The sequence below is a fragment of the Lepisosteus oculatus genome, chromosome 7 (genome assembly GCF_040954835.1).
Source record: "Lepisosteus oculatus isolate fLepOcu1 chromosome 7, fLepOcu1.hap2, whole genome shotgun sequence".
Taxonomy (NCBI): domain Eukaryota; kingdom Metazoa; phylum Chordata; class Actinopteri; order Semionotiformes; family Lepisosteidae; genus Lepisosteus; species Lepisosteus oculatus.
Genome location: NC_090702.1, coordinates 5,008,660 through 5,036,501, shown reverse-complemented (window position 1 = coordinate 5,036,501; position 27,842 = coordinate 5,008,660). Strand labels below are relative to the sequence as shown.

General features: G+C 40.8%; 1 protein-coding gene across 4 annotated transcripts in view; it reads right to left on the bottom strand.

Annotated features, from left to right (window-relative positions):
* Window positions 1-25,877, bottom strand: part of slc6a13 (solute carrier family 6 member 13) — a 47,867-nt gene extending 21,990 nt beyond the window's left edge. The window contains exons 1-8 of one of the 4 annotated variants that reach the window (XM_015353286.2): window positions 25,641-25,877; window positions 24,725-24,886; window positions 15,095-15,333; window positions 10,809-10,943; window positions 6,026-6,166; window positions 4,889-4,976; window positions 3,707-3,839; window positions 2,605-2,739 (exon numbers count right to left, since the gene is read on the bottom strand). In XM_015353286.2, coding sequence (XP_015208772.1) covers window positions 2,605-2,739; window positions 3,707-3,839; window positions 4,889-4,976; window positions 6,026-6,166; window positions 10,809-10,943; window positions 15,095-15,290 — 828 coding nt within the window. In that variant the 5' untranslated portion in view covers window positions 15,291-15,333; window positions 24,725-24,886; window positions 25,641-25,877. The other 3 variants (XM_006633819.3, XM_015353287.2, XM_069192056.1) reach the window with 3 other exon arrangements.
* Window positions 25,878-27,842: the final 1,965 nt, after the last annotated feature.

The following is a 27,842-nucleotide window of genomic DNA, read 5'->3' as shown; positions in this document are numbered from 1 at the left end:
ATAACAAGGACAGCAGTCAAGACATAGAGTCACATAAGAAAATTCAAAGGATAGAAGACCAAGTCACCAAGTCACCAGCAGCTATTGGGCAAAACCATCTCCCATGGTAATCATAGACAATTTTGTTTGAGTATTTCTATTCTCTGGGGATTCAAATCCAATCCAGTCTGGAAATCCAAGTAAAGCAAGATATTCTCCTGGAAAAATGCAAGTATAAAGCACTGGGCCCTTTTTCTATGAAAGCCTCTCGGTTAACTTCATGTTGAGTGTCTCAAAGTACACTCACTTCAGCAAGCAGCACATAACGTACCAGATAATTGCACTGTATCCCATTGCTGACCACCCTGCTGTCTGGAGGCTGACAGAACTCACGCAGAGAGGGACGGCAAGTTCTGGAACACTGCCCAACAAAGGCAAAGGTTGCAGCTGAAAAAGCTCTGCACCAAGTTTGTTTCCTGTGTTCCTTAGGATCCTGCTATTTTGGACATCAAACATCAGTCACCCTCAGTCGATTTCGTTTGCTCTGAAGTGCCACGTGCTCAGCCTACACCACAATGAAAGAATTAGAGAGGGCCTCTCTCTTGGCCAACCCAAACACCAGATATGACAAAGCTGAGGTATGTGTGAGCATACAATGAAAGGACTTTGCCATTTCAGTACAATTTTCATCTCATCTACACGTCTAAATAATTCCACTCTGTGACATACTGTATACAGCACAGTAATTCCACTCAGTCTTCTCCAAAAGCAGTGTCTCTTCCACCAGCATATCCAACAACAACAAAAGTCAAGTCACTCCATTCAAAACTCTTTCATACACTCCTGTTTGCCCACCGTTCTTCAAACCTTCCAAAAGCCAACGTGTGTGAAAAAGACGAGCACCAAAAGAGAACTCAGTGCTTCCATACGGTTATCCTGAAAAGTGATCGGCACCGACCAGCTGTTGGAAACATTATACATTAAGCTTTTCCCAGTGTTTTCCTTCAGTTTTAAGGTAGAGGACAAGGAAAATTAAAAATGTTCTTTTCAGCACTTGTGTTTTGAATTGCTACAAGGGTAACGATACCAGGACATGTCTGGTCTCCTCCCAGAAAGGGTCAGTGATTATGTTGTTTTGAGCTGGGGAGTCTAAAGCAATTTTGTCCATTATTTTTTTACCACAGGAAACGTAATTCACCCATGCTGGTTGCCTTTTTATAAAGAGAAAATGCATTGACTTTTCATACTAATTTACTATAGCCCTTAAGGTATTTAATCAGACCAGCCCCAGAGCTGACATGACTCTAATGGACAGAGGTGTGAATGGGTAACTGCCTCAGCAAGTGTTCACTGAAAAAGGTTCCACACTGAAAAGGAGAAAGAAGTAATGTGTTTCAGCTGTTTGGTCTTCTTCAGGTGAAGATTAACTCAATTGGCCATTGATTCAGCAATGGGTATGACCATATTATCAAGAAGACTGGCAGCAAGAACAGGCTCCCACACAATACGATATATGTGGGTGGGCTGAAGATAGATCATTTTCAAAGAGCAACTTTCAGGACTATGGTGTCTTAAATGAAACAGCATTATGAATTAGCTATTGTTTATCTCTCTGGGTGGCATGGCGGTGCAGTGGTTAGCGGCCCTGGGTTCAATTCTAGACCTGGCGTGTTATATATGTTCTCCATGTGGTCACATAGTTTACCTCACATAGTCCATAAGTCCATAAGTATATAATGAATTGGCTTCTGGGAAAAGTGGCCCTAGGTGTTAGTGTGTGCATATCTATGTCTCTCTCTGTGTGTGCCTTGAGATGGACTGGCGTCCCGTCCAGGGTGTATCCTGCCTTGCGCTCGTTGCTTGCTGGGATAGTCTCCACGACACTGAATTGAAAGAAGCAGAAGATAGATGGAATAGCTTTATTTCAAAATATTAGAAAGCAGGAAGAAAGGGGGCATAACCCTTTGGTATTTTGTTTTTAATACATATCAGGTAAACAAAAACACAACTTTCTCTTCTTCAAAAGAATGTGCCTTCCTAGGAGTAACAGAGGGGGCATTTATTTGCTCTAAGATACACTGAACTGAAAGCGATAGCAGTGAAAATAAACGACTGAAACACCAGGGAGATGTGGGAGTCAGTCAGTCAATTGGCCCCCGATGGAAACAATATTTTTCTACACTGTGGGACCTTCCTCCCCTGTGGGCTGCCAGGCAGAGTTACAGATGGACCTGGTCAATCTGTCCCAGCTGGCCACACAATGAATCTCACAGCCAGGTCTTGCGCTAGGAAGACCTTTACCACTGAGCAAAACACTGGGACCACAGAGACGAAAGAGAAAGAGCACATATTTGAAAAGCTAGCCCCCTCGCTGGGTCACATCTGCCCAAAGCCGAGACAGGAATCTAAGAGCCTTTCTCCATGAAAAAGAAACAGGACAACCACGTCACTGGAGCAGTTTATTCCAATTCCGGCAGCAACCCAAGCTGCAGTTGCCTTTACAGAGCTGATATCCACTCTTTCCTTGTCAGAACCATTTTTTTTACATGACATAAATGACAACACGAGATGCTTTTGCTGTCAAGCGTGGAAACAGTTTGCACAATGAGGGAAAGCGGTCCTCACCTGAGGGTCAGCCAGACGTCCAAGGTCTGGGTAAAGGTAGAACTTGATTCCCTCAGCAGCCCCGGGCAGAGTCACACCTCGAATCAGGAGGATGATCAGCATGAAGTAGGGAAAGGTAGCAGTGAAGTACACCACCTGGAGGACAGCGCATACATTACAGGTTGAGATGAGATCTGCTCCTGTCTCGTCTCTTCCATTCATCTTCCATCCAGCAGCCATATCTCCTTGCAACTCATGACTGGCAGCCCCACTGAAGCTCAGCAGGCGTGAGCCTGGTCAATACCTGAATGGGAGACCTCCTGGGAAAAACTAAGGTTGAAGCTGGAAGAGTTGTTAGTTGGGCCAGTAGGGGGTGCACACCCTGCTGTCTATGTGGGTCCTAATGTCCCAGTATAGTGACGGGGACACTACACTGTAAAACAGGTGCCGTTCTTAAGATGAGATGTAAAACCAAGGTCCTGACTCTCTGTGGTCATTAAAAATCCCATGGTGTTTCTTGAAAAGAGTAGAAGTGTTAACCCCGGTGACCTGGCCAGATTTCCCATCATGGCCTCCTAATAATCCCCATCTATGATCTGGCTTCATCAACCTGCTCTCCTCCCCACTGAGAGCTTGTGTGTGGTGAGTGTACTGGTGCACTATGGCTGCCATTGCATCATCCAGGTGGGGGCTGCACATTGGTGGTGGTAGTGGGATTCCCCATTACCTATAAAGCACTTTGAATGGCGTGTCCAAAAAAGTGCTATATAAGTGTAAGGAATTATTATTATCTCTGTTCCAGACTGATTGTATTGGTATATACCTCAGTTACGCATTAAAGCTAGTGACAGATAGGCTGTTTTGTTGGAATTGTGTGCCAGAAACCATGAACACTAAGAACAAAAAAGAAACACAAACATATACTGAGCGGGGAGCTGGGTCTGCATGTGTTGGCTGCAAAGGAGCAAGTGAAGGTGAATTCCACGTTGAAAAGTAGAAAAGAGAGGGAAAGCAGAAACTTTGTGAATGAATCAAAAGCAAAAAGATTCTCCTTTTGCCCGACATATTTCAATGATTGTAATCTGAACCTGGGCAGTTTGCTGGAGTCATTGCTAGAACTGACCTTTCCTGTGGACTTGACTCCTTTCCATATACAGAAGTAGCAGATGATCCAGGCTGCTAGAAGACACAGAGAAAGGTCCCAGTGAAGAACGCCAATGTGATCTATTCCTGAGGATATCCTCAGCACCCGATTCCTTTGAACAGATACAAAAGGGAGAAAGAATACAGTGCAAATTGAAGACAAGACAACCAAAGTGATGACTATCCTGCATGAGACCTTTATTTGACTTTAAGTAAAAAAAAAACATTTGCTTTCTTCTGTAATCAGAAGAACATTCCCATTTTCTTGCCTCCATTGAGCAGCTGTGATTAGTAATAGGAGTGTCAGAGTGAATTTAGTAAAATCTTTACCCTGGTGCCTCTTGGTGACAGTTGTAAGTCATTTTGGTGCAGCGATGAAATTCACCAAACTAGGGTTGTTTACACACATGAAATAAATTGCAGGATTTGATCCTGGATTGGCAAGGAAGAAGTCTACTGAACCCACCGATAGCTTACTATATAACTTACTATGCCAGAAGCCATATCACCCTGCAACTCACAACTGGCAACCCACTGAAGCTCAGCAGGTGTGAGCCTGGTCAGTATGACTCAAGTCTATCACGGTTAGTCGTGAGCAATCAATCTACCAGTTAATCAAGAAAGATGGCAAAACATTTAATCAATATCCAGATATTGTGTGCTTTAGTTTTCTAAAAAACAAACATCCATAACTTGAGTGATATGTTTCTCTTGGTTCTTGATATACTGGTGATAAAAGAGGTGATGAGAAACAAAGCATGCAAATTATTGCATATTTGCAGCACTTTTTTGGACACTTTAAGGATATAAAAACTCTTTTGCAGAAAAAAGGGATTGTTCAGAAAATCAATTTATTTAGCCGATGCTTTCGTCCAAAGCAACTTGTATTTGTACTGATTTATACAGTAGTATTTTAGATTGAAACAATTTTGGTGAAGATCCGTGCTCAAGTGTACAACAGCAGTATCTCCTACTGTGTATTGAAGAGAATCATCAATAGTGTTCCATACTGTAGATTGGCAAGTAGCAATTCCAAAGCCTATAAACAGATCTGGTGCATAGAGGAAACCTGAGTTATGTGCCTGCTCACAAGGAACAGTAGCTGACTGAAATACACACACAAACCCTCTCAGAAACACACACAGTGAAACACAGGACTTACTCCCAGTACTCGATGACAGGGGAAGTGGCGTTAGCAGCAACCGTGGAGTTGAATGACTCATTTCGCCTCTGAAACTCCACACACGTCTCTGGGAACAGAACACAACCGTGGGTCAGAAAAGGGCGATTCTCTCTCAGTGCAGTGAGCTTTGTGTCTCTCCCTGTATAGGGATTCCATTGCATTTGTAATCCACTCCTGTCTCCTGTGGTTGCACTCATGACAGAAATTCATTCTGATACTTCACCACCCCTTCCCTTATGAAAATGATGTTTAGAGTAGGTAAGGGATGGACAACCTGGAGCCTACTGCAGAAACACGGACACAAAGAGGAACTACATCCTGGATCCAGGCAGGGATTGATGGGATCTTATCCATTGCGTGACACACAGCACAAGCATGTAGGGACATTATAGAGATACCTATTAAGCTACAGTAGAGCTTTATAAGACCTTTATAAGATGGTATGAAACTAGAGTACCTGGAGAAAACACATGTGAACTTGAGGAGACCAAACTCCAAACTCAAGACCCAAACTGTCATTACTTTTACTTAAATATATATTATCTGGATGGGCACAAATACCATTCTTATCCATTTGGAAGATGGATTAAGTAATAATTACAATTTCTCTTTTTTTTTTGGGGGGGGGGGGGGGGACAAATCTCAATTGAACTAAATCTATTTTGATTTATTTGATAAAAAGAGGCTGAATCCTAATTCACCAAATTCAGTTTTGTTGGTCCAAGAAATACTTTAACATTTTGAGTTCCATAAGGTTGAGAAATTCGCAAGAACCAAGGTCTAATCAGTTGTGTAACACGAGCAAAAACAGCTTTGATAATGTATTGTAGTGAGTGTGTCGTATATTCAAGGTTTTGAAATATTAGAGCCATATCTCATCTATTCTGGCTGGGCTGCCAGCTGAGGATGGCTTGAGGATAATTGAATTGCAGCACTTTGGTATGTTCAGTGATTGTTCTGATCAGGGAAGGTCTACTTTATGCTCTTTGAGTCAACTGCATACTGCTTGCCACTGAGAAGCCCTATTTAATCTGCCTACGGGTTTCTCGAATTTTAATCCCTAATCTTCCCAATATTAGAAGCTGCAGGGGTCTACCACCAAAAATATAAGTCTACCTGTATTCCACGTGTTGTTGCAGGAGGACCAGGGTAGATCCCATGTGAAGGAATTACACAAGTAGAAGATGCCCCAGGCCAGTACGACGATGTAATAGAAATTCAGAAGAGCTACAATAACTTGTGTAGCATAGCCAATACCTGCAGGGAAGGAGAGAAACTCGATTGAATACTGCATACTAGTATACTTCTTTCAAAACATAATAGTCACCAGCCGATATGGTGTTAACCATTGGTCATGAACCTAGACCTACAGTAACAAAACACTAAATACAGTAAAAATTCGTATGTGAGGTGAAACATAGACATTCTGGGGGACTCAGAAGGCCAGCATGACCTTTAACAAAGAGTGAAAAATTGAACTGAAGTGAAGGTGAGGCACTGAAAGGCTTTGAAATAGCTACAGACATTAAAACGTTTAAATAAATATGTACAGCAAACCCAAAAGCCAACAGGTAAATAGCAAAGAAAAACGGTAAAAGCATGAAACCTAAGCAATGCACTGGCACAGACACCAGTCATTAAGATGCTTCATTAATAAATTGAACTAAGTTATCTATTTGTTGTACTGTAAATACTTGATACAATCTATCAGTACGGAAAACAAGTCGTTCTTTTTTTATTTTAATCTCCTTCACACCTCTGAGCCTCGGTGGTATAAAACATGAGTTCAGCGCTGTAAACAGGAGGAGACCCACTGTGGTACATACAGCATAGCCGTACTACAAATTTCTAACCAGTGCGCTCTGCAGACATTTAAATAGAAAGAAAAGGGAAAAAATGAATAACTGTCAAAAAGAGGTGACTTTGTCACCTCTTTTCAAGGGTGGAGCGGTGGCTCTGTGGCTAAGGATCTGTGCCTGTGACTGGAAGGTTGCTGGTTCAAATTCTGCACCCGGCAGAGGAATCCTACTCCGTTGGGCCCCTGAGCAAGGCCCTTAACCCCAACTGCTCCAGGGGTGCTGTACAATGGCTGACCCTGCACTCTGACCCCAAGCTTCCCTGTCTGTTTGTCTGTGTCTCATGGAGAAAAGCTAGGGTATGTGAAAAGACAAATTCCTAGTGCAAGAAATTGTATAGGGCTAATAGAGAAAAAAAACATTATCATTTAGTTTTACCTACAATTAAGGAATTGGATCTTTAAAAGCTCCAATCTAAACTGCTGTTTGTATACTCATTTCCACAAGGTAGAATTACTGTTCTGTTAAATCAAAAATGTGCTGTGGATGAGAACAGTGTGAGAAAGAGAGAGTACCTGAAAATTAAAGTTTTGCAAAGGGGCTCAAGAGGTGACAGCTTTGTGATTTTCTTAAGGATGCAAAACTGAAACTCACGTGAAACTCAGTACAATTGCAAAGCAAAGGCTGTTCACGTAAAGGTAATACAATTTTTTTTTAAACCCCGGGTAAATGAAGCATTGTCACATTTATTCTTAGTAAATGTTAAATAGGCAGATCAATATTATACTGTACATTTTTGGGCAATAGAAATCCATTGCCAAACCATTTTTGGATACAAACACTAAAAAGACATAAAAGAGGTTAATTGCTTCATTGCTGGTGTGGATTCTTTTATTCTAAGATCAGTCTTATTGGCAAGTACTATGTACCACCCTGTAGCCTGATCTCTTCAGGTCTCAGAAACTAAGCAAGGATGGGGCTACTCATGACTGGGATATCAGGTTGCTCCTGGAAGGTTGCTTCAGGGATATCAGGTTGCCCCTGGAAGGTTGCTTCAGGGATATCAGGTTGCCCCTGGAAGGTTGCTTCAGGGATATCAGGTTGCCCCTGTAAGTGGTGTTGGTTTCTGAGTCAGAATTTCCAATTTAATTTCTGGAGCTGATGTGTGGTGAGCGTGGGGAAGAGTAGAATAGAATTAGTGGGGAGGAATTAGTGAGGAAGAGTAGAATTAGTGGGGAGGAGAACAGCATAATGAAGCCAATTTAGAGATGAGAATTATTAGGAAGCCATAATTGGTAAGGGCCAAGGGCCAGGATGCCAGGGTTACACCTCTACTCTTTTCAAGAAACGCCCTGGGATTTTTAATGACCACAGAGAGTCAGGAGCTTAGTTTTACATCTCATCTGAAGGACAGCGCCTTTTTTGTCTCCGTTACTATACGGGGGCACTAGGTCCCATATAGACCGCAGGGTGAGCGCCCCCTGCTGGCCCCACTAACACCTCTTCCAGGAGCAACCTTAGTTTTTTCCAGGACGTCTTCCATCCAGGTAATAATAATAATAATAATAATAATAATAATTGCTTACACTTATATAGCGCTTTTCTGGACACTCCACTCAAAGCGCTTTACAGGTAATGGGGACTCCCCTCCACCACCACCAATGTGCAGCCCCACCTGGATGATGCGACGGCAGCCATAGCGCGCCAGAACGCTCACCACACATCAGCTCTCAGTGGGGAGGAGAGCAGAGTAATGAAACCAATTCATAGATAGGGATTATTAGGAGGCCATGATTGGTAAGGGCCAATGCAAAATTTTACCAGGACGCCGGGGTTACACCCCTACTCTTTTCGAGAAACGCCCTGGGATTTTTAATGACCACAGAGAGTCCGGACCTCTGTTTTACGTCTCATCCGAAGGACGGCGCCTGTTCACAGTCTAGTGTCCCCATCACTATACTGGGGCATTAGGACCCACATGGACCACAGGGTGAGCGCCCCCTGTTGGCCCCACTAACACCTCTTCCAGCAGCAACCTTAGTTTTTCCCAGGAGGTCTCCCATCCAGGTACTGGCCAGGCTCACACCTGCTGAGCTTCAGTGGGGCAGCCAATTCTGAGGTGATGTGGCAGCTGGCCACACAGTATGTCAAGTTCCTTGAGATCCTTCGGGATGAAAAGCACGTGATAAATGTAAGGAAATATTCACAAAATTCAATTTCATAGAGGATGGGAGAAAGTGGGAGGGTGCAGTTGCAACTACATTGAAACTCATTGATGAAGACTTTAACGTAGGTTAAATGAAACAAAGCATCCTCTGTCTTGTCTCATACTGGACGTGTGATTTTTGGATTGGGCTGCTTTAAATAAAAGTTGTTGGGTTTTTTTATTTTAATCTGGGCCTTGCTTTTTGAGAGTCGAAATAGAGTCAAAGGTTTCCAGCTGAAGCACTGTATGCAATTAAAAAGGTCAAGTGAGTCGGCTCTTAACATCTCTAACAACCTGCGGAAATACAAATTAAAGCAATCATTCGGACGAGTATGATGTGATTTGGGAGGTATAAAAGGGATTGGCTGAAGCTAATGATTTACTGCCTAAAACACAGAGCTGTTTTCCTTTAAAAAGGGATATAACACGTTGATCAATGCTGACATGGCTTTAAGGCTCTTGTAGCCTGTGGAAATCTTGGTGCCTCTTTCTTAGCCTAAATAAACACATTGCCAACACATATAAGGCAATAGGAAGTAACAGAGTGGCTGAAACTTAAAAAAAATAAAAGACACTTAAATTCCAGATTTGAACACATCATCCTATCCAGCAGAGTCAATGAAGAACCCGCTGTAATGTGAAATGTGTCCCGTTTTCTTCCTCCCAGCCACGCCTTGCTTCATATTTTGCACACTTCATTTCCAAAGCTACTGTATAGGCTTTGGTGGTGATTTCTGCAGCCCAGCACATTGGGGACCTTCCAGCTGGTGACGAAAGCTGTCTGGATAAGAGCCAGGGACTGAGGGTGCCAGGCTGCCGCTAAGCCATTCCATTCACAACGCCGAGCTCCGAAGAGTGTCATCGGCACCAAAAGAATTCCTCTCAATCACCATCCCCTCCTGTAACTGTGATCACAGTAGCATTAACTCCCTTCCTTTCTCCTACTCACAGTGCCCCTTTATTTTGGAAGATTAAAATGCCACATACAGTACTCAAGAAGTGATATTCATCCGTTCATCCACTACAGGAAGCTACTTATTTCTAGCTGTGGCAGCCTAGAACTCTTAAAAGTTACCCCCATCTTTTCGCCTCCTTTCAAATATACTACTGTTACTTTGTAAGCATTAAGCTCTCGTCCCACCTATAGGGATGTAAGATCTAGTCTGCCCATTGGTTTAGTGATGAGTAAGCAATGCTAATATTTATTTTAGCTGTGCCACTGCACTGTCCATGAAATGTTACTGCTGAAGCCAGGAAATAAAAGAGATAATAGTACCAAGGTTTGCTTGAAGGAACTTAAACACTAACTAATCCCCTCATTGATTTTGGCAGCATAAAGATTTGTAGAAGATGATCAACCAGGAGCCAATATGTAGGCCAGTTTTATATGGCGTTTAGCAATTCTAGGTTATTATCAGCATTGGAGATCCTCTTATATAGTGTACACAAAAGATCTGTTTGTAATGGTAATCCTGGGTGCCTGGGGAAATAAGACAACAGTTACTACTAAACTAGTCAATACCAAAAACATCCTTCAAATGGAACCATAGGCAGTTACTTAGGAGGCAGGATTGGCCATATAGCTCCATGAGTGCTACTGGAAATCTAGAAAGACTTGCTGAGATCTCCCAGTGGTCTCCATCAGGGGCTGACAGCTATGTACGGACAGCAACCCCATCCGAGCAGCCCTGCATGTGTGAGTCAGCCCTCTGTGTCAAACAAAAAGCATGCCGGTACAGTCTTGCAGTGTGAAAAAAACGAAGCAGGTGGTTTTGAGAGCAAACATGCGTGTCGTTGTCAATCCTCACCCAGGGCAGTGGGGACGTCTCGGAATTGCGTTGGGGAATTTTGCAGTTCCACAACGAAAGAACAAATCAGACAAATTTTCTTTCATTACCTTCGAATAGCGGGCTGATCTTTCTCCAGCACGTTATGCCCCCCTCGCTCGTATACTGTCCTAGCGATGTCTCCAGAAAAAACACTGGGATACCACAGGTAAAGAGGAAAATGAGGTATGGGATAAAGAATGCACCTGTTGGAAATAAAAAAAGGTGATGTTAAATTGAGCTCTGGGATAGTAATTCCTGTTTCCGTGTTCCAAGGTGACAATGTAGTAATGGGGTCCATTAATCAATACACATTACTTTGAATCGAAACGGTTTCCCAAGAGACTGTGCTTCAAACTCACAACGTTTACTTGATTTTAAAGCCAGCTGGTGTAAGCTAGTGAGTTCACAGCACTGAGTCCACACATCTGCCACAGTCTGTCTCTGATCTCCCAACACCAACAGATTCCTTACTGCTTCATTGGCTGAGCCCCAGACGTACAGTATATGTAACTGCTTCAGTCTGATTGACGCATGTACTGTAAATTAAAGCACAGACTCTTCTGAATCCCGATTTCAATATGAACATATTATGAAATGTTATTCACATTTCAGATTTTTCTACGTGCAAAGCATGAAGCACAGAACAATAATGTAGTTACCAGCAATTGCAAGTAGTAGCATTTGTGAAGGATTTGGCGCATGTTGGTATTGTCATCATTTTTTTTTTTACATTTTGAGTTTGGGAAAGACTTGCCCCATGAGCCAAATGTATTGGATCTCAACAACAGAAAATGTTGAGTTTTGAGGGCTCCTGTGTGTAGAAAATGGATAGCTGCTATCCAGTATTGGTTTTCAACTACCATATGTGATTTTGGGGTGAGTCAAGATGTTTTTTTTTTTTAACCTGGGACCTTGAGTCAGTGAAATCAAAGAAGACTACAACAACAAACTAGTTTAAGCTCTCACTTAAGAGATTTTATTAGTTTTAAAAAGGCGGAAGCTGACTAATTAACATCAAAGTGAGCCCATGAGACTTAATATTGAATCTGTTATTTTTATTGGATTTTCTTATATGTCTGAAAGAAATAAAACATTAGAATTATGGGCTCATGGGTTACAGCCCTCTCAGGCACGTTCTGTGTACATCTCGTAGACATGCTCATTACAGTCAAATTTGTGTTTGCACTTCCTTTTCACACATTCTTTAGGACAACAATCCAGTGCAAGACAAACCCCACCAGTAAAATGTAACCTCACCTTGGATCCAATCCACAAAAGTCTTCTCTGTGAAACTTTTCTGTTTTGGAAAATGAAACTCTAATTGTATATTGCTCACAAACATTTCTGTAAATATACTGCAACATATGTCAGTGAGCACTCATTAGTTGTGATGGGGCAAAATTCATTCAAATTTGGGTATTTAAAGTGGGGAATAAACTGGGATAAGGGAAAGTGGGCATTTTTATGTTTTGCAAAGGTGAGGGACAACAGGAAAATAAAATACTCAAGGACTCCAGACTCTTGTGACACGACTATTAAGCCCACAGATCTGAGTTGATACCAAAGCCATCACAGACCTACTATATTTTACATGTGTATTTTATTTTTGGATCTTTCTTTATGGTTTTTGCTGCCATTTAGCTTCTTTCACCCATAAACGTGTTCCGTTTGAGCATTCATGTTTTGATTAACATTATTCCCTTTAAAAAAAGCACACGTATCATTTAGAATTCAACCAAATGAGACATCAGTGAAAGCAGGTGAATACTTTTGCAAGGCCCTGTAGTTCTTTTAGAATTCCTAAGACCAATATATTACCGATGACATAAGAACAACACATGTTTGTAGGCTGTGTTTTATTATGTTGTGATTTCTTATTGTATAAATGGTTTGTTGTAGGACCCAAAGACAATATCAATTCTTAAAAACATGAATGCAGTCACACCTAATCAAAAACACCTACTGTATATTGTATAATGATTTTCTACTTGATTGAATTCCAAACCCACTGCTGGGAGTTATGTAACAGCCATCTGTACAGACAAGGTTGCACAAGATTTTTATTTTTTCTCGTTTGAAACTAGAGCAGCATGTCTTGTTGTTGTTGATACTCCTACAGGCTGTGATGCAGGGTGTGAAATAGCCCGGAAAGAGCCAGTACATTCATTCTATGTCATTAACCTTTTTAACAGCAAGAGGACACTGTTGTGTCCGGCTGAATATGAAAGTATGAATTCACATAACATAGTTAGCACCAGAGGGAAGCACAATGACACAGTGGTTAGTATTGCAGCCTCACAGCGCTGGGGCCCTGGGTTCAATTCTAGACCAGGGTGCTGTCTGTGTGGAGTTTGCATGTTCTCCCCGTGTTTGTGTGGGTTTTCTCCAGGTGCTCTGGTTTCCTCCCACAGTCCAAAGGCATACAGGTAGGTTATGTAGCTTCTGGGAAAATTGTGACAAAATTGTCTTTGTATCTATGTGTGCTGTGCCAGGAAATTACATCTCATCTAGGAATGAATCTAACGGGATTCTTATAATAAAATACAGAACTTTCTTGTTCTTTTACAATTTCCCATCGTCTTAAAATTGAACCTGCTAGCTCGTTTTTGTTGTGGTCCAGGACAAGCATAGCACATGTGCTGAAGTCTTTTGAGCAGACTCGTCAGTACCTGTATATTATGCGCACCTCTACATAATAAAATAAAATAAAAATTGCGCTGTAATTCTTGTTTAAAAGGATAAATATTGCTGGTCCTGTGTCTGAAAGGACAGTCTTTTGGCACAGTGGTGTTTTTTTTTTCTAACAGATAAGAAATTACAAACAAGAAAAGAAATTAGCTTTCTTTACAGTTCTGGTTGTAACTTTCATCGCTTAATTTAACTAATTATTTTTTTAATTGGTCTTAGCAGGTCAGCAGGTCAAAAGTTCTTATCGGTGGAGAAAAACCTACAAATCCTGTAGGAAAACTTCTAGTCTTCCAGCCAGGATGACAGTGACCCATCTCTAAATTAAACCTTAATGCAAGGAAATCTTCAGTCTTCAGTTGTGTTCCAATCCAGCAAGATAATGCAAAACAGACAGTCAGTGTGGTATGAAGGTTTATTTGGGTCTGTTAAGCTACTTTAATCATGGACAAAAGATGTCATTGAAGAGAACAACTTGTGTAATGTGCTGTTTTTGTCCAAGTATTTCCTGATACACTACTAATTTGTGCAGATTTTATTTCTTGATTTGAGTTCAGTGCTTAATACTATCCAGATCAACATATTTTGGGTTTGGATGTTAATGGAAGGTCTATAAAATACATTAAGGATTTTCTAACAGAGCGTCCACCGCGAGTTCTTATGAACAATGTTTTCAAATGAAATTGTTTTAAATGTTGGTATTCTCCAGGGTTTTGTTTTTGTCACCTTAACTATTTCCCATCTATAGGAATGAAATGAAAATGCTACTTTTGTTAATCTATTAAAGTATGCAGGTGGTATGGCTGTAGGATTATTTACTGGGAATGGTAGACAAAGGTGGAGAATTACTTTGAACAGATAAGTACATTGGAAAGGTGATATCAGTCATACGTGCTTCATATTAATGTTGATAAAACCAAAGAACTGGCTACCTGTGATAGTAATATGTTAGATTTTCAACCTCCCTCCCTTATTAATCACCTTGTGGAGGTTGTTCACAAACACCTAGGAACAGTAATAGGTGAACATTTAAACTTTTCAGAAGATAACAATTCTACTGTATGTTTAAGAAGGCTAGTCAGGGTATACTGTTGATCAGGAAGCGGAGAGGTTTTGGGGTGAGTCAAAACATTTAAGAGAGAGTAGAAAGCTCCTATCTTTTGGTATCACAGTGTGGTATGGCAGCCTGAGTGTTAAGAGGAAAGGGAAACTGGCCAGAATTGTTAATATTGCTGGTAAAATAATTGATCGCCCACATAAATAGCTTAAAGAACTGAATTATATTGAATTTGTCAGGAAAGATTAGCTTTTTGTTGACAACCCCTCCCACTTATAACTGCTACTGTACCTTCTTGGAGGCATCGAAAAAATGCCTGTGACCAAGAAAAATGTTTAAAAGAAATCTTTTGTTCCCTGTATGTCCTGTATATCAAAGGTATCTGAGTGACTATTTTCTGTTTGGAGCTATCTGATTAATGTAAAAAATGCAATATGGGCAGAGTGAGATGTGTGTAGGAGTGTTGTTCATTGGCTAGGACTATTGCATGTTGTCAATGTGTATTCACTTCAGGTTGAGTGTCATCTGATTTGGTGGTTTTTCACAACGATGCCTAAGACAAATTTCTACCCCTTTTGGATGGATAATAAAGTTCTTTAGATAAATACTCACCCCCGCCATTCCTGTAGCAGAGGTAAGGGAACCTCCACACATTGCCCAGGCCAATGATCTCTCCAGCCACTGAGAGCACAAACTCCACCTTGTTATTCCATTGTCCTCTGTCCTTAATCTTCTCCTCCTTCTGAGCCACTATCTCCAGGGGGCGGCTGTGGCCGTTGGATGCGTCCACTCGAAACCTGTTTTCCATATCGCCCCCACAACGGCCAAACAATGCCGGCTTGCCAGAAATACTTGAGGAACAGAAGAAAAAGAAAAGAACAGATATAAAAGAGAGGAGGCCATTCTACCTCTCTAGACCGTCTGATGGGTAGTATTTAACTGATCAAAGGGATCTCCCCCCACCATTTCTTGAAAACAAACCAGGGTATCTCCTTCATCAAAATGGCTGAGTAGTTTGTTCCATACTCCCACAACCCTGCGGGTAAAGAAGCACCCAGTCTTCTTACTTCGTAAAGCACCTCTTGTGAAGTTTTGAACTCTTGTGCCTCTTCGTCTTCTCTGTTCAAGACTGAAAGGGTTCCGTTCTTTCAGCCTGTCAGAGTAGGACATTCCTTTCAGCCCTTGAATGTATCTAGTTGCTACTCCCTGGACCGATTCCAGAGCAGCAATATCTTGTCCTATAATGTCTTGACCTGAATTGTACACAGTATTATACAAGTGTATTACGTAAATTTAACTTAACGTCTCTTGATTAAAGTTGCACAGTGTTAACTACATGTGCCTACAACTACACTGACATCACGCTTGATCTTTTTATGACTTCCACACAAGATGTAAATGATCTATCAACATAAACACCGAAGCTTTTTTTTCCATAAGTCAAAAGAGCATTTGAGTTGCCGACAGCTGTTTTTTAGGATATACAGTAAGAATGAATTCTGCACTGCTTCAGGTGAGACTCAGACCCATCACCCCCAGCAAGGTAAATAAAGAACCAAGCCGCTGTACATCAATGTAATTTTAGAATGTATTTTCTTAATTTACAGAGTAATTTGAAGCTAAGGAGATTACTTAAACACAATGATGCTCAGTGGATATTTCACAATTGACAAGATTTACAGATAATCACTTTCATTTCACTCCATTACGAGAATCTCCTTTTGACCTCATCGCCCTGTGATATACAATCTTCTGTGCAGGTTGGTGGGTAACAGGGGCATTGGACACTGGGCTGAAACAAGACAGGCCAGTAATATGGCCTGAGTCACTTGAGCTTTGATAGAACATGAGAAGGTCACAATGTTAACCCTCTGTACTGCCTCTCCCTCATTCTTTGAAAGTGTGCTTCAAGAACGATCTCACACTTTCTCAGTATAAACTCACTTTCTATGTGAGCGATCTGTGCTTCCTACAGAACAGTGAGCCCCTTGTTGACATCACAGCAAGGCAAGGGTAAACGCTACACATTAACTCCTCCTTCACCAACACTAGCACAGCAACACACACAGTTTTTCGCAGTTCAACACACATTTTTTCACAGTTCAAGCACTGCAGCTTCTTAGGAAATTTATATACAAAGGAGCAGTGAGCAGAAGCATTGTCATAGGGAATGGAATTTGACAATCCCTTAAATATCTTTCTTAACTTAATATCACGCATAAATACTCAGGAATGAGATTTTTGTGCTGCACTTTTGATTATACGTTGATGGTTTTATGTTTTCCTACTGAGTTTAGGGTAAGCACACCTGGAGCTCTGAAAAGTCACTCTTCAGTGGAAACCACAGAACTTCAGTGCTCAGAACTTCATCCATTCCATCTGTTTTATAAGCACTTTATCCAATATGGGGTGTGGGGGAGACAGAGCCTATGCCAGCAAGCCATGGGCACAAGGCATAATAAACCCTGGACACCAATTCATCACAGGACATACAGACATGCACTCAAACCAAGGCCAGTTTCCCTAGAAGCCAGTTAATGTATCAGCACCTGGAGGTTTCCATGCTAACACAGGGAAGACACGCCAACTCCACACAGATAGCACTCTGGGAACTGAACCCAGAACCCTCATCTAGTGAGGTAGCAATACTAACCACTGCGCCATCATACTACCGCGATGTTCATTAACAATATGCAGTCTCTCGTGTGGAATTAATAAAGCCCCTGCTTTACTTTACCTCTTTTTCAATGAACTATCCAACAAATCCACTGAAATAATAATAATAATAATTGCTTACACTTATATAGCGCTTTTCTGGATACTCCACTCAAAGCGCTTTACAGGTAATGGGGACTCCCCTCCACCACCACCAGTGTGCAGCCCCACCTGGATGATGCGACGGCAGCCATAGTGCGCCAGAACGCTCACCACACATCAGCTATCAGTGGGGAGGAGAGCAGAGTAATGAAGCCAGTTCAGAGATGGGGATTATTAGGAGGCCATGATTGGTAAGGGCCAATGGGAAATTTGGCCAGGACGCCGGAATTACACCCCTACTCTTTTTGAGAAACACCCTGGGATTTTTAATGACCACAGAGAGTCAGGACCTTGGTTTTACGTCTCATCCGAAGGACGGCACCTGTTTACAGTATAGTGTCCCCGTCACTATACTGGGGCATTAGGACCCACATGGACCGCAGGGTGAGCGCCCCCTGCTGGCCCCACTAACACCTCTTCCAGCAGCAACCTTAGTTTTTCCCAGGAGGTCTCCTATCCAGGTACTGACCAGGCTCACACCTGCTTAGCTTCAGTGGGTTGCCAGTTGTGAGTTGCAGAGTGATGTGGCTGCTGAAATCAGATTTGATGGTCTTATGTGCTTTTTCCTGATAATTCAAATAACCATAAATACAATTTAAATAACCATCAACCACTCCTGGAACACTACATCCATCATCAGTTTCACGCTCTTTGAAGGCCAGCCCGAAACCCATCAGAACTCAGTAGAGCATGAATCCAACCCTGAGGTAAGATTCAAATTCTGATTAGGTTATTAAGTCATCAGTGCAAAATAATTATTGTTGCAAGGGCTGGATGTACAGTGTGTGGTATTAATACTGAGGCTCCTTTCTTGGGCAATTGTCAAGGACAATATTGAATTTGAAACTAAATGTGAATGATTGTAATTTAATTGACTTAAAGAGATTTAAACTGCACTGACAGTACAGTATTATGGATGACTATTACAAATTAAAACCCCCATTACATTATGTCACACGTACTTTTCTTTCCTATCATTTGAGTGTGTTGAAGCATTGTTTGTCTTCCTAATCAACTTCAGAGTGGATTTCCCCTACACAATACACAGTATGAGGGCAATACAGTGGCGAAGCACATCCAGGGGTCAAGTCCAGCTCTGTCTGCATGGAGTTTGCATGGTGTGCCTGTTTTCACTGGGTTTTCATCCAGGTACCTCAGCTACTGTATTTCCCCCTAGTTGCAAACATGCTGCCCCTAAGTTAACTGTTATCTCTAAAACTCCCCCGTGCGACTAAATGCTTCTGAGTGTTCACATTCTAATTGCCTGCTGTGTTAGGCCACAGGCATACCACAATCCTATTAAGGACAATGGGTTGCTGAAAATGGAGCATACAATATTTTCCAACTTCTTGAATTGTTGTACAATGATACTGATTGTTCGATTTGTTCAAAACTTAAAACTTTCATCCCAAGATCATGCCGTATAAGTGTAGGGCTTCTTGCATCTCTTTTCACACTTTCTTGGATATATATCGCTCCTATTCCCCATAGCCAAAGCTCTCGGTTTTATGTCAGTATTGCACAAGATTGATTGAGTGTTTTCACAAGTCACAAGGTACAAAACTCCTCTTGCACTGGAAAAAAAAGGGTGAAACTGGCATCTATTGACAAGACGCAATGTGAAAAAGATTTTTTGCTTGGAGCTTAACATTTCCAAATAATTATGTACTTAACAAATCTAAAAAACTATTATTATAGTCCTTTTAGCATTGTGAAATAAAATACTTTTTTTGTCTCAAAAGTAGACACTTAGTTTTTAATATAAACACACACATATATATATAGTTTTATCAGTGCTCTCTGCTGTAATTAGTAAGAAACATCCATCCTCTGTCTGAAAAGTTCCCTGGTAAGTGTCAAGGCATAGATTTAAGTAAAATTGAGTTAAAACATTGTCTCATTTTATTTAACAAAACACATCTCCTTCACTTAACTTGTTCCCTGTATGGCTTGTTAAAAAAAGATCTTAATTTTTATGTGACTGCAGACGTGAGCTATAACGAGAGAGAAAACAGGAAATGTCCCCTGGTGTCCAAAAGCACTGAATGTCCCATTCCAGCTGCCCTTAAGCAATGAAAAAGTATGTCCCTCGACATACTTGAGATTTGTAACAACAAGCATAATGGGCATCCTACCGAGATAAGAGCCTTGGGAACACATTTTCGCTTGCTGAGGTGAAGTTGCTACATCGTACATTACAGAGAAAAGAGCAATAAACCCGGAAGCTTCAGATTTAAAGAGGTATTTGGTGGGAAAGAGTGCGTGACTTCCGAAATAAATTTAGCCTTTTGCTGCAGCTCCATCGTACTTCAGGAAACGCTGCTATCTCTTGCCAATAATATTGGTTTCTGATTTATATATTTTTTATTTATTTCTATATTCTTTACAATAAACTGTACTTCACACAAGCATGCCGCACCTAGCTTTCAGTAAATTAACGACGCAAATTCTTAAGATTCTTACGAGCTCTGGTACGGATACTCAAAAATGTGACAGCTGTCATGATCTGCCTGGAAGCAGAATTCCCTAGCGTTCTGGTCTGAAGGCTAGTTCTGATACAGTGAAAACGGAATATTCTGGGCAAATTCCCTTGGATTACGACCCTCAGCCTGAAAAGGGTTAGAGCCTCGTTCAGTATGTTAAACAGAAAAGCTTGTTTCCAAGAGATTCCAGCAGTTATTTGTCGGTTTTTACTTTAAGCAAACACCTTTAGTGTCAATTGCTTCCTTTCATTTCTCACTGTCATAACAAAATAGGAAATGTCTAAATCCAAGTTATATGGAATTTATATTTGATGGCAGATTAAAAGTTCCAGGGTGGCATGGTGCCTCAATGGTTAGTATTGCTGTTTCACAGTCCTGATGCCCTGGGTTCAATTCAAAGGATAGCATTTGTGTGGAGTTTCTATGTTCTCCTCATGCTCTCATGGAACATTAGCTCCTTGTATCCTGCCTTGCACCTGTTACTTGCTGGGATAGTCTCTGCCTCACCTATGACCCTGAATTGGATACAGTGGTTAGAAAATGGATGGATAAAAAGTGCTGTACAGTTTTGTCCATTAATATATGTGATATGTTCATTTGTCTAATTTCTTTGAAATTTGTTTTGCATCCAAGCAGCTGTGTTTCAAACACACAGAGACTCACGGTATAAACAGTACAAATAAACATTAAGTTAAAAAGAAATCTAATATCACATAAAAGACATGAGCCCATACAGTATACACCACAACAACTGGAATCCACACAGACAACCTGAACCAGTAAGTTTAGTTCACCAACAATCACCCTAAGCCCCTGTAAATTCACATTGCCTCTTAATTTTGCCCTTAACCACAGAATGCACTTGCCCATATCCAATAATCAATCACTGAGTAATTTGATTGAATGTGGGATAAAGGAATTGTGAAATGTCTATTTGAAGGCATCAGTTGGTATTCTTCCTGCAAAACATGTGAGGGATCAGAAGAGATAACACCAACCAGTCTCAACATACAGTACTCTTAATGTAGCCACATACAGTGGCTGTCCCACTTATAGCACACCTCTTGGTTTTCTCGTTGCACAGAAAGACTGCTACTGTATATCAGACAGTAATTCCATGCTGCATGACACTTTGTACCACAGAAGTGACAAACATAAACAGGATCTGACTACTAGGGCCAAAAGTCCATAATCTGTGAAGAAACTAAATTTCATGATATACTTTATTACAATTACATTTGCCTTCCAAAAAGAAATTTGCATCTCTGATGCTCAACTCTAGCTCCTTGGATATTCAATTTTCATGGGGTTTATTTCAGCACAATGCAATATACAGTATGTACTGTATACCTCACAATATTAAGCCTGACTGTTCGCTTCTTGACCACCTTTTGACTGTAGACAAATTAGCTGTCTATGGTATCTCAGCTCTCAAATATATCCTTCACTAAATGTTACACGACATTGCGTAAGGAAGAAGTAATAGGTTGATTCCATGCTGAAAAGAGAAGAAAGAAAATACGACATTTCGAAGAAGTCTCCACAGCTGAAACGTTGTGTTTTCTTTCTTCTCTTCAGCCTACGCATGCTGATGCAGCTACCAACTTGAACTACATTGCGCTAATGACTTTGTATTTACCGGTTGGGTAATTCACTAGGTGCTGTTATACGACACCAACATCGCATCCACATTGCTGCATTGAAACCACATTCTACACCTGCTGGGTGCAGTTTTGGTCATCTTGAGCACCATTTGCACTGCATTTTCCTTACCAAAGTTACCGTGCTCGCTGCTAGGCTGAAATTGTATTGTACTTGCTGTTACTATGATCTTTTTTCTCCTTCGTATCCGACATTTTATTCACACTTTTGTCTGTTGCACAGTTAAGCAATAACTAAGAAATAAGAACATGTGTGGGAGAGAGGTAGAGAGTTGAAGAAAGGGCTGCGGGAAATGTTGTTTGAGACAATAAATCGTCTTTTTTTTGTCATCTCCTGGTTATGTACAAATAAGCATGTTGAAGTGTCTGCACCAAGGGTGGAGAGAACAGTATCTGAAAGTGTTCATTTCAACCCAGGTCTTAAGAACCCGAACCAGTCTGTTATTGGCGTACTGGTGACTATTTAACAGCCTCTCCCACTACCTGTAGCTGTCAGTGCTTCTCTGCTGTTTAGTCATTACGTTTATCCTAATTCTAATCTCGCACTTTTGCTCTCAGACGTATCTGCTCTGGTGCAGTGTGTTTCAGAAGCAGCTCAATCTGTGCAGCTGTTGAAGCCTGTGGCTACTTGATCTGGTGCTGCCTGGCCGAGTTCAGATGGAAAGCAAATGTAGACAGCTTCTGTGCAGCATCTGAGCAAAATCTGGGACAGTTGCAAACAGCAGCCCCTGTAGTCTTTCTATACTGTATATATGTGCATAATAATAATCCTTACATAGCACATTGTTTCTGGAAACTCTACTCAAAATGCTTTACAGTAGCCCCACCTGCATGATGCAATGGCAGCCCAAGTGCACCAGTATCCAGACTCCACACACACCAACAACCAGTGGGGAGAAGAACAGAGGTAAACAACATGACTGGTAAACAACAGGAGACGTTTTTGAGAAAGGCCTTGAGATTTTTAATGGCCACGGAGAGACAGGACCTCGGTTTTTCTTCTCATCCCAAGGACAGCGCCTTTTTTAAAGAACCGTAAAATTTGGAAATTAGGAGATGACTCTTGCATCAGCCATCAGGAGATATCGGAAACAGGTCGAGCAGCAACCTACTAACATGTTCTGCTCTCTCGGTTACAAAATAAGTCTTTAACCTACCAGACTACAGCGTTCTTCCTCTGGATGAACAGTTATGTTTTATTGTAAGCTCTCAGTTATTTCAGTTTCTGTACAATATCTCACTAAACGATAGAAACACTGCAAGTGTACGAACGTTAAAAGCTTGGCTGCTGCTTCCTTAAAGGCAGCAGTGAAAGATTTAGATTGGAAGTGTTTATGATTTTCCCCTATAATGCCTTCCTCTGTCTGCTTGTCTCTATTATTTGTTCAGAAGTACAACAGGTCTCCCCCACGAACACTGCACCGATAGAATAAAACAAATAAAATCACATACAAAATGTAATTTTTAAATGCTATTCATAACCTGAACCCTACCTCCTAAGAGTTTATTTACATGAAAGCAGTGATTCACAGCCACAGCTATCACGGTACAATAAGTGCCATGTTATGTCTTGTGGCAGGATACAGTATGCAGGTACAGTAGCAGTTATCTATTTATACAAGTTAGCCCTTGAAGCTTGTTGAAATATCATTTGCCTAGATTGAAAAATGCCAAGGCTTTGCAAAGAACACCAGTACCTGTTATCTTCACTAACATGTGTTCTTCATACTCATCTCTTGTAAGTTGAACAGTTCAAATGGTGTGAAATGGCTCTTTAATAGATAAATTATTGCAATCAACAACACTATGTCATGCTATAAAGTTGGTTTTCTAAAATAAAACATACAAGCACACTAAAAATGAGGCTAAATACGTCATCTGATAAAATAACATGCAGACTGGTGGATACTGAAGAAAACATCTCAGTTCTCACTTCACAAAACACATAAAAACACACTGTTCACCAAGAGCAAAACTCGGTGTGAAGAAAAAGACAAGGAAATGTTTGGGAAGAAAAAAGCGGAATTTAAAAGCACAGAGAAACAAAAATAGTAAACGCATGACAGGAATGGTCAAGCATAGAATCCATGACGTACAGGGGATTCCTTTACAAGAAATATGTAGGTTCATGTCCGAACAGGTCCGAACTGCTTCCAACCAGCCAACAGCAATGAATTCACCCCTTAATACTACGCTGCCGTTGGAAACCGGTCTGTGATAAATGCCCAGACATACAGCACCTACTGTAGCCATGCCACTGTAGAACACGTGCTTCAGTAATGTTGACTTTTAAATATGTGTACTGTCAGACCACACCTCTCTCCTGCCTTTTGCTGAACTCGAAAGCACCTCTGCCTTTCAGCGAATGATAACTTGCAAAGCCTGGGGACACTTGAGAATTGATTGGCTTAGACTGCCGATCAGTTTGCTTTAAAACAATTATCTGAAAAAAGTAGTGGCTGTGATAGAGTATCTGCTAAACAGCCTGGAATGATACGACCACATCTTTAGTAACACTCCTCTGGTATTGATCTCTATGGATGTAGCAATGTCCTTTGTATAAGATGGGACTTGGGTTTTTAAATTTCCTCATGCATGTGATAGGTTTAACGCAACAATGTTAGATTTACAATTGCTTTGAATTATGTCCTATGTCTTTGGATCAATATAGTTGTGCAAAATATTGTGTATGGATTCCTTATTTATTCTATAAACACTTCCAATTGGCTTCTGTTGCCATTACCCTTCCTTGTAATGTGCTTTCGAATGGGGCTCACTATCATAATATGGCACTCCAACCATCCAGGTACTGTACCTATCCAATACACCCATCCATCACTCTACACATGATCAGAAGTCTGTTTATTCTTGGCGAGAACTGAGACAACCCGAAGCCTATTCAATCAACATGGCAAAGGGAGGTCTATAAACTGAAAGATCATGTGGTTTTTAATATCTTCGTCCGGCACTATGCAAAAAAGATACTTCAGTCTGCGTTTTAGACAAACGCTCATAACTTTCATTGACCCATTAAGATTGCTACATGTAACATCGTTCATGTCAGAGAATGAATCTTTATTTTAATTGCATTCCAGGCACCAGCATAAACGCTTGGTGAACTCGCAACTGCACCGTTTCTATAAAAATATTCACATAAGCATGAACCTTTTTATACTTTTTAACTAGTGCATTTTCAAAACCTGGCTAAATGATTAAATATAGTTTACATTGTAATCCTCTAGTAAATGATTTAATTAAATCCACATTAGTATAGCAATTACCTTTATGAAGATAACATTCTGCGAGCTTCTGAAGTAATTTGCTTCATTGTGTCTACTTGAAGTCCTGTTTCTTTTTACGTTTGGTTGTTTTTTTTAATGGTTTTCTGTTTTGATCTCTGTCCAACTATTTTAAAAGGGATCCCTTCAAATTAATACAGCTACCTGTCACAACAGAAAAGTAGCAAATTAAAAAGGCTGCTGCCAAGAACTGTTATACATCAAATCTAACTACAACATATTGCAGTTATTATTTGCCCACTTAAGAAGGAAACATTTTGAAGAACTTGAAAAATGTGGAAAAGTATTCCAGCACAGGCAGCTGCCTTAATTCTAGAAGAGAAGTTATTAAGTGGCTTAACAATATGTGATCACTTCTGTGCAAATAAAGGTAAGCTATTACACTTGTCCAGTCCTATTAATGTACAGCTGGGTATCCAAATTTGAAAGCTTAAAGTTTAAGGGAATGTACTTTACTATAGTTCAATAAAAGAGACCAAAACACTGGGAAGAAGTCAATTCAGATAAAAAAAGAATGAATGCTGTTCAAAACTGAAGTGGACAATAGGTAAAAATAGGTAAAAATGTTGAAAAGGGAAAAATATATTTAGAACCAAAGACACTCAAAATAGCAACACATTTGGTCTAAAAATACTTCACATTATGGACTATCCACAAGCATGCTTTACACATTTTCCTTACTGGTAGTGAGGGTACAGTTTTATTACTAATCCATGTAAAACTACAGACAGCAGGTATGGCATGTGCACTTACAGACAACCACCTTCATTTTTAACAGCGTGAGACTAAAACAGGTCAAGAAAAGTTAAAACCAGCAGAACCAACCAGTAAAGTAAAGCAATGCCTTATTTTTCTGTGCATAGGTTAGACAAAAAATGCCGTGAATCAGAAGTCTTACCTTTTGCCCCGGGCGAGCAAGAAATCTTCCCCTTTCGTTTGAATTTGCCCAAAATATTGATCCGTGAGCCCGGCGGATTGAGTATTTAAAGTGTGTGCAGAAGGGAGGGTAGCTGTGTAATTCTAAACTTGAACCAACCCCCACTGAGCCTCCCCTCAAACCCCCCCCTCACCACCACCACCACCCTCCCATACACACACCTCACCAGTTCCATTCAGAAACACACACACACACAAACCCCCAGTCATTCTGAACCTCAGACGGTCGCTGCTGCGCCCTCAGAGAACACACTGGAGGTCTGTGCAGCCGGTGGTGTGTCAGAACGATTGCATAACCCAGGGACACTGCGGTTGCTGTGAGGAGGAGACGAGAGGAGGGGAGGGGGGCGGCTATTTTCACAGAGGCTTGAGCTCGAACTCAATCCCTCCTATCCTGCTTCCTTCGCTTGGTGAGGTTTGCAGAATATCTACTTATCATGTGGTTGTCGTTTGGACCACAGGTCCAGGGAGATTTTAAGAGCAAAAGAAAAAGCAACAAGTTCCAAACTGACAGCTCCATTTAAAGCAGGTCTTCAGACAAATTATGACCACATTCCTGAAAACCTTAACCTAGAAAGAAAAAAACAGCTTAATTCTTCTGAAGCTCTCCTGGTGATCTTGACATACTCTGTTTAGACCGTTTTTTGGACATTTTTCACAAAAGGGTCGCCTGGTTTTTGAACTCTCATCCGGAGGTCATGACCCTAACAATCCATTCACGCTGACACAAGGGCCAATTTCCTTCCCAAGAGATTAGAAACATTTTTCAGCCAAAGAACCATATTTGGCATTCTCTGAAGAAGCAACTCATTTTTACCTGAACTGGATGACAAAAAAAAAAGATATTCTGAGTAAAGTCAAAAATATTTGGGGTTACAACCTGTTAAAGCAATATGTCAAATTCCGAGAAAATGTTTCAGATTATGCTACTGATCTGATCCGTTGCATCACTGTTTAATGCAAAGGCGCGAAACTGAACGTTTCATCGGCTAACACATCTTGTGGCCTTAACAGTGTCTGATAGGGAATCTCAAAAACACAGATTGCAGGAACAATTTACTTAATGTATTTTTTATTCATATTAATACAAAATAAGACAGGCCAATTACAGTTCAGAGGAATTTACATCGTGGCTCTGTAGAGGAAACACCTAGATTGTGACAGGAAACATCATTCTTTTAAGGATATGTGAAATGTCAGAACAGGTGACCACTGAGATACTTGTTCTGTACTGACCCCACGTGATCAGCAAATGTAAGTACAAAAGCAAATTTTGTCAGCCATTGGGAATGACAAATCACCTATATTCAGTATCTTTACATGGGTGTAAGGTATTTATTTTTGCATGACTTGGGTTCAGTTGGGAGCATATTATAGAAAACAGAAGGGAAAATATAATCACCTTCCTATGGTATATTAATTTATCTTAAGATATCAGATAACTCACCCACTATTGCTGTGAATGTGAACATCCCACAAGTACAGAAGACACGTGTTCCTGGCACAGTCAGGTGAGCACATTCTTAAATTATTCAACACAGACAACCAAAATCAGATATTTACAAAAGTGAGGTCCTAAGTTTCATTGCTGCTCCAGTCCACTTGTCGCTTTGGGAGTGAACCGCACTTACTGCATGTAATAGAAACAGGGCATCTTATGTTAGAAGGTTTCCAAACAACAAAAAAACCTTTACGGGACAGTCTGATCTTTAAAGTAATGCCGGCTTGTGACGCATTTCTTTAAACCAAATACTGCATCCCAGAGCAGCTATCTTTAGCTGAGGAGGAGGCTCAGCAAAATAATATCCTGATATTATAATAATAATAATAACAATAACAATAATAATAATAATAATAATAATAATAATAATAATAATAATAATAAATAATAATAATAACAATAATAATAATAATAATTCCTTACACTGATATAGCACTTTTCTGGACACTCCCCTCAAAGTGCTTTACAGGTAATGGGGACTCCCCTCCAGCACCACCAATGTGCAGCCCCACCTGGATGATGCGACAGCAGCCATTGTGCACCAGTACTCTCACCACACACCAGCTCTCAGCGGGGAGGAGAGCAGAGTGATGAAGCCAATTCATAGGTAGAGGGGGATTATTAGGAGTCTGTGATTGGTAAAGGCTGAAGGGAAATTTGGCC